The sequence below is a fragment of the Eublepharis macularius genome, chromosome 3 (assembly GCF_028583425.1).
Source record: "Eublepharis macularius isolate TG4126 chromosome 3, MPM_Emac_v1.0, whole genome shotgun sequence".
NCBI lineage: Eukaryota > Metazoa > Chordata > Lepidosauria > Squamata > Eublepharidae > Eublepharis > Eublepharis macularius.
This window is the reverse complement of record NC_072792.1, coordinates 23,253,983-23,266,208: the sequence shown is the minus strand read 5'-3', so window position 1 is coordinate 23,266,208 and position 12,226 is coordinate 23,253,983. Positions and strand designations below refer to the sequence as shown.

At 41.9% G+C, this 12,226-nt stretch overlaps 1 protein-coding gene across 8 annotated transcripts in view; it reads right to left on the bottom strand.

Moving 5' to 3' along the window:
• The window catches only part of LMO7 (LIM domain 7), a 189,044-nt gene that overhangs the window by 89,437 nt on the left and 87,381 nt on the right, over positions 1-12,226 (bottom strand). For all 8 annotated transcript variants that reach the window (XM_054973080.1, XM_054973085.1, XM_054973079.1 and 5 more), the window contains exon 5: positions 9,065-9,171. In XM_054973080.1, the coding sequence (XP_054829055.1) occupies positions 9,065-9,171 (107 nt within the window). The remainder of the gene's footprint in view (positions 1-9,064; positions 9,172-12,226) is intronic.

The window sequence follows — 12,226 nt, the reverse complement described above, 5'->3', positions numbered from 1 at the left end:
ACTTGGATTCAAATCCCCATTCTGTCATGGAAGATCTCTGGGTGACCTCAGGCCAGTCACTCTTACCTCACAGGGTTGTTGTGAGGATAAAACAGAGCTGAGGAGAACTCAACTGGAGGCTAGGAACCGAGATCCATGGGGGAAAGGACAGGATAAAAATGTAAATAAATATAGCATTTTAATTATTTGTAAAGAATGCCATGAATATGGTAGGGTACCAATAGCACTGTTTTATAAATAGTTTTCAATCTAGTCCAGTTGGGTGAAATTCCTCAAAGTACCTCCCAGGAAGTTGTCATCTGTTAGCAATGCCTCAAAAGTTCCTCAACCTTGTAAAAAAAAAAAGTAAGCATGAGAGCATGTACTGAAGGTGACTCGGCAACCATCACGTAACTGTGACAAAGTGCTCATTTTTTTAAGGTGAAGTAATTCCTACCTCAAGTTGTTAAAAGTAATCTGTGTGAAGAAAGGGCCAGAGTTCACTGCAAAATGTCAAAGTTAAAACTGGAATTGTACCTACAAACGTCAGGAAGTCCATATTTGGAAGTCGGTACACAAACCACACTCCACAGCCACATAGGCTACTTATTTGGAATAAAAAAGGTAAGTTTGCATGCCAGCCCTGATAGATATCTTTTCAAAGTAACTACCATCAAGACACAAACACTATCGTGACATGACCACCAGTCTACCCCCATGAATCTCTGGGACTGCATCAACCGTCCCAGAGATTTTTTTATCTGGTATGCCAAACAAAAAATGCCTTCCCCTTTATCTAGGAAGAAGAAACTTGTCCTTCAGACGAAGCTCCTCTCTGAATGAATTTCAAGTGAGCTATAATGGGAAACACTCAATACCAGAGAACAGCAGCATTATCAGTTTACAGCAATGTGCAATAATGATAGAACTGTACGGAAATATGACACACAGCTGCACCTCGAAATTAAACATCACATGCGTGATGGTGTGCCTAAATGTTTGCAGTTCTAAATATTTTAGACAGCTTAAGCCATCAACATATACAGGGATTCCAATGATCCAATAGAGTTGACGTGGTATGGAAAACACATCCTATGCATGGGTCAATAGTCAAAAGACAGACGCATTCAGCTAAAGTGGAAGTAATGTTCCAAGAGTAACTTTCTTGGATTCTAATGTTTACTTCCTCAGATCTTAGTCTTTGCTATGATTTAGTCATTCAGTTCCACTTCATTTGATTACATATTTAAGGATTTCATATGATACTTATGATTACAGAAACTAGAATGTGCTGGGATTAATCCCTTGTCAAACACTGAACGGGAGAAGGATGAGGAAGTATCAATCTAGCTGCCAGGTCATTTTAAGTCTTCGTGCACATTCCTGGGCGTGACAATGCTTCAAAGTATAATCATATTTCCTTTTGTATATACGATGCCCTACCCAGATTTATCACTGAACATGAACTTCAGCCAGGAACTAAATTAGCACTATTCAAGTATGCTGCTCTTATGCCAAAGATCAGTTGTCTCTGCTCCTGCTTTCTCTCCTACACAGCTTGCTTGCCTCGCTTTTCGCCAGTTCACACAACAAGAGCAAAGCTTATCCTGAACCATACCCCTTCACAGTTCATATTCCCCTAGGGGGGAAAAAAATATCGACATAAATCAGTCCAGAAGAAGAGGTCAGCCTAACCTTTGCCAGTGGCGATACAAATTAGTTTGTAGCTATAAAATATGCCATACTTTAAGAGCTTGTAATTTCACACTTAACCTTAATTGGGAAAAGAATACCCTACACTTAGGGTAGCCAACCTGCAGGTAGCACCTGGAATTACAACTGATCTCCGGACGACAGAGATCAGTTTCCCTGGGGGGAAACTGGAAGCTTTAGATGCTGAGTTCTATGGCCTTATACCTCGTGCGGGTTGTTAATTTTCCTGGGAAATACCTGGAGATTTGGGGACAGTGCCTGGGAAGGTTGGAGTTTGGGGAGGAGCGAGACCAGTGGAGATTTGATGGCCTACAGTCAAACTTCCAAAGCTGCCATGTCCTCCATGGAAACTGAACTGTAATCTGAAGCAGTTGTAATTCCAGAACTCTAGGCCTGACCTGGAAGTCGGCAACATTATACCCCAGTGAGAGCCAAGCTACAAGTGACGCCTGACACAGGTTGGACACTTGTCAGCTTCCCTCAAGTTTTGATGGGAAATGTAGGCATCCTGGTTTTACAGCTGGGCTCTCCATTACAGCTGCAAGACCAGGATGCCTACATTTCCCATCAAAACTTGAGGGAAGCTGACAAGTGTCCAACCTGTTTAAGGCGTCATTTGTAGCTTGGCTCTGAGGTCCCTCCCCAGGCCCCATCCCCAAATCTCCAGGAATTTCCCAAACCAGAGTTGGCAACCCTACCTCACTCCACTTAAAGCTACTAGCAATGCTTAAATGATATCCTCAATTGTTCTCAATTTGGGGCCTTTTAAAGTCACTTCACATTCCTCTTGTAAATAAAATCCTTGCCTGCAAACACAGGAGAAATTACCTGGGGTAAAGGTTAGAGCAAACCTTTCTTCTTGATATGTTTCCATGCAGAAGTCCTTTTTCCCCCACAGGGGAACACGTAACCTCTCACCCCCAAATGAAGCTTGAAGCAATGTCATCGAGAAAAGATTTACCACAGACCTTGCTAAACAGTCTGACCAAAAATTAGGAAGGGAAAGCCAGAGAACATGCAATGGACGCCTGGCCTAAAACAACATCCAGAGGCCACACACTATCACCAGTCATTCAAAGAAGGCCTTGTCCCAGGCTCTAATTGCCCCACCGTTCCCTGTGGCTAGGCACAGATGTGGCGTTTGGCACTGACCGGATTTCGCTGTGGCAATCTACTCCTAAGAGAGACCCAATTGTACAAGCCTTTGTTTAGATCCCTAAACTCATCCTACATAATTAGTTAAAACTTTTCCCCGGTAGCGTCACTATGAAGAAAAACTCCAAACATGCTAAAAAGACTATTATGGCTCCCTAGCCATTCTTCCTCACCCTCCCTCAAGCCAATAAACTGGCATTTGACACCACACAGAAGAAGTGGATTTTTAATTGGATACAGACTGAGGTATATGTTAATTAAGTCCCCCTACACTAAATTCTAATTGGCCAGGACTTCTCTTTCATTCAGGGGACTGTTTTCTTCTCAGATTTACTGGGTATACTAACTCACTAATCTCTCATGGGCTGAATACAAACCTTGATTGCCAAGACTTGAAAGAAAAGGTACTGCGTAATAATAAATATCAACATTATTTTCAACTGGACCAAGTCTCCCTGGAATTTTGTCAAAATCCAGAACAAATCACAAGTCTGTCAGGTAGACATAGAAATGAACAGCCAGCCAAGATTCAGGTAGGAGCGTAACGCTGTTCAGATAACTGTACACTACATAAAACTGATGTTTGTTAGTCTCTCCCCTACTGCAAGTGACAGATTAGATTTAAAATTTGATGCCGAAACTGTTAGAGAGAGAAAGAGGAATTTAAGACTACCCACGTATGTGGGTGAGCTATTTCCCCCTCCGCAGTCTAGTTCTCTAAGCCTCCAAAGAGTACAGAGAAATATTCATAACTGTATGTCATGCAGTAGGAAGGACACCATTGCATAACTCAGAATATCCAACACTTATCCAACACTTATTAAACACAGTTAAAGACAGGCTGCAAGAAGGATTTCTACAGGAAAAATATAGTAATGGTACTTTTTTCATGCAGCAGAGTCAGGTACTTTTTGAACTACAGTCTTAAAAATAGTTTAATGCTAATCTTGAACTCTGAAATAGAAATATTTATGCAGGTTCCATATTTTTTAAATAATCAGCTCTTAAAAAGTAAAAAAAGACCCGTTCATCACAGGAAGAATTACGACACACTGAAATGTTCTGTTTAGCTCTACCAGAGATTCTGCAAGTATTTTTAGCAAGAGTTTCGCATTTCACCCTATAATAATCTCAGTCGTATGACCTCAAGACACACTTACTTCCTACAGAAGCTAAGATTTATGCCTGCTTAGCCTCCTTGTGCTGAAAACACATCCATGAAAAACTCGCGGGCACACTTCTTTGGGGTGATTAACATACCCAAAATCTAGGTGGTTGTCCCAGCTGATTAATACATGCGCATGAATCAAGCTGCAGTGTTTACATGTTTGCAATCTCAGTGCTGAGAGGCAATAATTGGGAGCAGGAGTTCTCGAGCTCTCCTTCGGGAATTTTCAGGCCTATCTTAGCTGCCTACTACCTGGAGAACAGAAATCTGTCCCCCAGCTCTGTAGCGTTGTCTGCCAACTACGATTTTGAAAGGGCTCTTGTCTTTATTCTGTACACTGCATCTGCCTGCTACGGCCAAGACACTCGACCCAGAAAAATTAGGGGAGAACAAGATTCAGACATTACTGACCATTTATTGATTCACTTCTGCCTTTCACCCCGATGGGGACCCAAAGAAGTTAGCTCACATCATTCTTCCCTTCTCCATTTTATTTTCACAACAACCCTGTAAGGTAGGTTAGGCTAAGAGAGTGTAACAGGCCCAAGGTCACAGTAAGCTTCTGTGGCAGAGGAGTTTCAAACCTGGGCCTCCCAGATCCTAGTCTAACACTCTAGCCACGACACTACGCTGGCTCACACAAGTTTACTCAGTATGTAAATAAACAAGAGCCTAAGGAAAATAATATCTCAGATATACAAGTCCAGTGCCCTATTGCGTTTTTTAAAATGTTTAAATAACAATATTGAGAGAATGCATAAACTGAAAATGACTGAAAACAACTACACAGACAGCCAGATTCTGTTTACTTACAGAAGATCCAGTTACTACATGGAGTTCCCACAAGTATTAATGATTTGAGTAATAAGTGCCCGAAGGTGAACGCTATTCTGCAATAGACAGGTGTACCGTAAGAGTAATTATGCCATACTGAACACAGAACATTCTGTAGAGGACGGATTCCATCCGCAAAGGGAAGAGTCCACCAGGAAATTACTTTGTGGTTGGCAACTCTGAAGCAAAACACAACCATTAATTTCATTTTAGCTTTCACCGGGGAATGTTGGGGCATCAAAAGTGAGTTGCCTAATATTCCTTTTAATTATATTCTTTAAAAGTATGCTACGATTGGTCATCTTGCTGATTTTTAAAACACGCTATGAATTGGGGAGGAGGGGAAATATTTTAAAGGGATTACATAAATATTAACCTGAGATTGAAAAAAAATAAAATGACCATGTGATAAACTATACTGAAAGCTGCAATTATCCCTGTACAACTTAACCTAATGTTTTTAATACTATACATATCAGTATTCAGAATAAATCTTTTTGTATTTGCGAGCATCTACCAGACACAAAACTTAAGATTCCTATAATCATCTTAAGAAACAGAAGAAAAATGTTTCCTCTTTCAAAGCCTTGTAAGGTTTGAGAGTTGGTTTGTCTTAAAGGTGCTACTAGACTCTTTCCAAAAGCACCATTATGACCTTCCTACTCCAAGATATCAAGGCAATACCCTAAAATTAGACGCCTCCGAGCAGAGCACAACTATGTGCTTCTTTCACTTCAAGGCAATACCAGAAACTCCGAATCAGCCAGTTTCACTGTTCATCTCGTCACTAGTCACACCAACACCTAAACATGCCTGCTGGCACTCTTTTCAAGTTGCAGTTCAGGTTGATAGTTAAAGAGAAAAGAATTGAGCAACCTGGGCCCTGGAACTCTGTTCTGGGTTTCAGTTTGTTCCATGTTATAGTGACTGCAGCTCAAGACAACATCATGCAACTTCTAACCACTCCAAGTTAATTCCAGAAATGAACAACTGTTGTTAGATATTTGGGCTTCGCTACCGTATTTTGGAGGCATGATGAACGCCCTTGAACTGCCTGCTCTAGAGCCAGTATGGGGGGTATTGTTATAGTGTTGCGTAGCTTTCTATTTTTAAATGGCTGGTATTAGTCTTGTATCTAAAAGAATAGAGTAGACAATTAGAAAAATGACAATATGCTTAGCCAAATGAGCCCGTAATGTTTCTCTATTTTCCCATTTATGGATGAACACCGATGAAAGCACTTTAATTGTACAGGGTACTGCAAGTGTCAACAAAGCCATCATTTTCACACCAGGATGTGTAACAACTGCCAATACAGAATGTGAAATAATTCATGGTGTTCCTTAAGACAAAAACTCGTGGGATAGACTTTACGGGACTTGCAAACAACCAGGAACGGGCCACTCATCCAGGCTTGGTCTGCGTACCTTTCTCTCCCCTCGCAAACGTTAATTTCCCTTCTCTTTCTCCATCATTTTGCCCCCTCCCCTCTCTCGGACCATTGGATAACAAACAGGGTAGGGATAAAAGTCTTGAAATAGAACCTGGGAAATTCTGGTTTAAATTCTCATGTTGCCATGGAGCTCACTGGATAATGTTTGGCCAGTGATGAACTCTCGGCCTAACCTACCTCACAGGACTGCTGTGAGATTTTTTTTTAAAAAGGTAAGGGAGAACCATGTATCCTTCCCTAAAGTCCTTGGAAAAGGGGTGGGATTATCTAGAAGAGCTAGAACTCCCATTCCCTCTTAAATCCACACAGGGCTTTTTTTCCTGGGAAAAGAGGTGGTGGAACTCAGTAGTGGAATTCAGGACCGCACAATGACATCACTTTGGGTCAAATGGAACAAGGGGAGAGTTTTTAAAAGTTTAAATCGCCCTCGGCGAAAATGGTCACATGGGCGGTGGCCCCGCCCCCTGATCTCCAGGCAGAGAGGAGTTTAGATTGCCCTCCGCATCTGCAGCATGGAGGGCAATCTAAACTCCCCTCTGTCTGGAGATCAGGGGGCGGGGCCACCGCCCATGTGACCATTTTCAAGGGGTGCCGGGGTTCCACTGCATTCAAGGGGTTCCACTGCATTCCTGCTGGAAAAAAAGCCCTGAACCCACACAATGCTGGGCATCTAGAGGAAGGGTGAACTACTGTTAGTGCCCCTCTCTGGCACAGCTCTAACGGCAGCTAACCCTCCTTTCTCCCTCCCTTAAATGCTGTACATCAGAGAGGAAAGAAAACTGGCAGAGGATCAGCATCCCCATAATATCAAAGACAAGACCATGTGTGCACAGCCTTCCAGTGCCTGCCTCAGTGTAAGCAAGTGAAAGTGGGGTGCCCTGTGCAGCCAGGCAGGCAAACACTTGGGGGTCAAGCAGACCCCTTCTTATGTCTTCCTCTCTCTGTGTGGCGGGCAGGAGAGAAGAAGGGACAGCAGCCCGTCCTGCAGAGTCTGAACTGGGGCTCCGCTGTGTGTTCCTTTCTCTGCAATGGGAACTGTGCCCCTTTCCCCACTGGAGGGATTCTGTTCTGGAGAGGATATGCCTAGGAAATTCTCTCTCTGGGCCAAGCTAGAAGTGACGAATTACACTTGAATGGTACGTGATCGAGTGGCGTGCAAGTGAACAGGGAGGAATACACGTGAGTCTGTTCACTTGCCATTCAAGTGTAATTCGTCACTTCTAGCTTGGCCCTCTGTTCAAGAAAGGCAATCCTATGCAGTGCTCTCAAGGGCGGATCTTCGTTAGGCCGCTGGTTGTTTATTTCTCCTTTTCCATAAGGGAAGAATGACAACCCTTGTATTCCTATATAAGCTTATAACACATAGGCAACATTCCTTGGTCTCTTCAGGCAATTCTTACATGCCTCAGGCGACCAGCGAGTGGCTATTCACAAGTCCCAATTCTGATTAGTATTAGGTTCTCTAGGGGTTTAAGCAATATTGATTTCACAACATTGTTTACCATTCTTGGCAACCCCCACAAGCGTACACATTACCTTTGCCCTTCTCAGATGAACGGAAAGGTCCAAAATTAAACCCATCCCCTTATGTTTTTGTCTTATCAATTAGTCCCTCTCCAGCTTTTCAACAACCACATATGCGCTGAGACGGAGGGCACGCTTGGCACCCTGACATGGCCCAACAGCCCAAGGAAACATTTCCTGCATGCCATATTTACCTTAGTTACACTTGTTAACGACAAAATTCTTGGCAACATATTAAGGACTTTGTCCTGCTCTTTACTGTAGCTCATAAATGTCCTTAACCAAAAAAAAAAAAAGGCAGCTCTGGAAGAACAGGAGGTTCATGCTTATGGCAGGAAGTGAATTATTATGCAAGATCTGACACATTTTTTAAATCTTCTAATGAAACCAGCTATAATAGCAGCAATTATAGCCTGAACACTAGCTTTGCTTTCCATGAGAACCCTTTTTAAAGGGTGTTTCTCATCCTAACATCTCTTAATCAGATTCTGACTGGTGAGAAAAAGGATTATCCTTGGGAATACATTCACTTAGTAGCCAGGTAGTTCTATATAATGTTTTCTGAAGTGCTTCACAGACAATATTTTCAGCCCTTTATATATTATTTATATAACGGCCCTTTAACACCACAACCGCACAATATGGCAGAGGGAAGCTAAGAGGTAGTGGTTTACAGCCAAGACCACCTAGTGAATTCACCACCACAACTTCCTGGGTCAAAGTTCACCGTCAGAGTTACCTCCACAGTAAGAGTGCATCACACAACATGCTAGCAGCCCATCTACCAAGCACAGAGCAGGTCTATGTCCAGCCCTCTAGATTACAGATTTCAAGATCCGAGTGATAGTCCAAAAAGGTGCATGGATCCTATACACCGAGATTAGCCTCTTGGTAATTACAAGCTTACAGCAAAGGTTTCCATTTTTACTTTCGTCTTTTAAAACGGCCGAAGCTTCTGTTTTGCATCTTTAAGCAATGCAACCATTAATTAGTACAGCAGCTTAGTGAACTTAAAATGTCAGCAAATACCTTTTAAAAATGTACTGAAGCAAAGCCTGTCCAGATTAAATAGTCTCATTTTTAAAAAAAAACAAAACAAAACAAAACAGAAGATACAAATGAAAATTAAGCAATTGTTAACAGGTAGTCATGTATATGAATAACAGCAACAAGGCCAATTAAAAACAATACTCTCTTACGGTTCTGAAAGTTAACTCATAAACATACAGCACACTTACTTGACAGTAACTCGATTGGATAGATCTTGAAGGTCACCCGGATGAAAAAGCTGAGCTTCTTTTAATCCAAGGTTTTCACAAGCTTTCAAAAAAACATTTATATTATCCTGTAAAAAAGAAAACGGAAAGCGATTGCTTTAGTTTAAAGCAAATGTGGAGGAAGGGATTGCGAGTTGATCAGCACAAACTCCAAAAGTTTCAAAGTCCAGAGTGCAGAGCTACAAAGAACCAGCGTCTTCTGGATCATCAATAGTAATATTTCATACAAATCTGGAGGCTCAGCGATCTCCCTGACTGACAGAGACACGTTAAAGATTAGCAGGTAGAAAGCAAAAATGCTCAGCCAGTCAGCAGCAATCTCCACTTTGATGTCAGCTCTGCAAACAAACGCCCTCTTCTGAAGCTTTTCATTGGCAAGCCTCACCTCTCACATTTAAAAATAACTCTAGCTACTGACATTCACCCACCCAGAAACGGTTGGCAACGGAGGAACGGGAAGGCGGGACTCAGTTTCTATGATTACAGCTCGACTGTGGAAAACTGCACCTGGAATCTGACTTCGGTTTCTGAGCAAGCAAATGTGAGTCAGAAAGAAAGCAGAGAAAGCAAAGGAAACGCAGAGCAGGAGAGGCAGCACAAATGTATGGTTTCCATTGGGTAAACTAGTCAACATAGGTGTGGTTTAAAGCACTGACATTACACCTGCTCTGACTGAGGAAGGCAGAGAATGCCCCAGGAAGAGAATTCTGCAGATCGCCTTTCCACTTTCTGCTGAACAGCCTGTGTTCATTTATTTGCTGTAGTTATGCCCCACCTTTCTCTGCAATGGGGTCCCAAAGTGGCTTACATATTTCTCCTCTCATTTTATCCCACAACCACCTGTGAGGTACGTTAGGCTGAGTGTGTGACTGGCCCAGGGTCACCCAGTAAACTTCCATGGCAGGGTGGGAATTCAAACCTGGTCCTCCTAGATCCTAGTCCAACAATTTAACCGTTACACCGCAGCGGCTCTCATCGTGTTGAAACGACTGTTCTGTGTTCGGTCCCACTGAAACCACTAGCAAAACAATTGCTCATTACACCTTCCAAGTCAGTCCAATAGAAATATCACACAAGACCAAGCACACTGATTGATACAATCCTGAATGCTTTGATGTGCTTTGTTCCAATAATTTATCGTGCCTGCAGAAGTAGAAGACCACCAACATATGGCAAGGAAGTCTCATAAAATGTTTAAAAGTGATTTGCCAGGCACTGCTTTTCATCAGTAATCACTGGTCAAATGTATATACAATTTAAGAAAACAGACTTCACACACTGACTCACAGCAGCAGTGTCAGAGAACCATTCACTAGGGTTGCCACCAATTTATAATGTTAACAGCTTTTAAGGAGTTCCCTCCATAAGTAACGGACTTCCCTACAGATGGGAGTTTGTTTGGGCATATAAATTCTGTCCATGCAAAAAGAGGGACCGTTCCTTTCGTTTCAAGAATGAGGCCAAAAGTGAAAGAGAACAGCAGGAGAATGCCCTGAAAATGCATTCACTAGCAAGGGCACAATGCAAGAGAAGCCATGAGCCAATTCTCTCATCTTATTCAATGTACAAGCAAACCTACACAGCTGCTTTGAAGGCTGGGGAATGGAGCACTGACTAAAGGCCAAAATACACAATAAATATAATACCAGTGGGGGACACGGTTGCCCAACCTGACATTGTCACAGTTATCGTTGTAACTCACTTTGAAAGCGTTATGTTGCCGTTACGGAGTCCAAAGAGAAGGAAAAACCACAATAAATTATTATTTGGGGGGACAAAGTTATGCAACATGGACTCTCACAGTTGCAGAGGATGGACCAGTTATCAAATCCCATGTTTTGATTTTATGGAGGTAAGCACTGTTTACATAAAACCAGCTTAAAATTCTCAGAGCTGTGTGTGTGTATAAATAACATACACGTATAGTGATTAAATTCAAGTTAAAGGTCTTCCTGGCTTCTTGTCAATTCCATCTGGGCAGCACCCTTCAAGTTCTTCAGATGTTTGCTTTCCTCATTGTTTAAATACACTGGGTGGGAGTTGTATGTTCCCTTATGTAACCATTGTGAATTCCGGAATGCACACCCCGTGCATGACACCACACTACTCAGCTGGGACAAAAGACACCTTTAGCAGAAATACAAGTTATGGCACATCTTTAACAATCAAAAAGAGAGGTGTGGGGCTAAATTAAAAAAAAAAAACCTCCCAAGCTATCCAGAATGCTTCATCCAAGCCAAAGTGAGATTTAATTCTCCAGTACTTATATTGGACTCATCTTCATGCTTGCCTTTCCTTCATCTTCATGCTTGCCTTTCCAGTTTATGCACTACGCCAGCTGAAGCTATGTAAGCAAAACCAGAATTCTGCTTAACAATTTTAAATAGATTAGCATAAATACATGCAAAGAGTCTACAAGTCCAAACCTAACATTACAAATTCAACGACATTTAGCATTTATTTTAATCACCTTAAACTGTTTTAGGGTATTAAGGGAATAAAATAAAAATCTGAAGGACTGCACATATCAACAGCTACATGAGTATAATTTCACACACTGTGCAACCATACCAATGATATTATCATACTAACAGGGGTGCATGGAAACATAATTCAAATAATTGTTTAATATTGGAGTTCATATTATTGAAAGTTAAAAAACAAAGAAAAACCCCCCCTCCTTTTCCAAGATATTCCATGTAAAGAATGATTAACATTAAAATCTAAAATGATGATCTCATTTAAAAAGTTAAACCAAAACTGCATTTTCAAAATGCTCTGTTCCAACTGATTACACATTATTGCATGCAGGGCTTTTTTTCAGGGGGAACGCGGGGGAACGGAGTTCCGGAACCTGGAACCTGCGCAGCGCAGAGGGCAATCTAAACTCCCCTCTGTCTGGAGATCAGGGGGCGGGGCCACCAGCCATGTGACCATTTTCTCCAAAGGCAACCCACTGAGTTCCACCACCTCTTTTCTCAGAAAAAAAGCCCTGATTGCATACTTAAAAAAAAATTATCTTACTTTCAGAACATTTCACTGGCAGGCCACACAGACATTTACTCCACCTTCTCATATTCTTGGCCAAACAAAGAATGGCATTTTATGAGTATGAACATATAA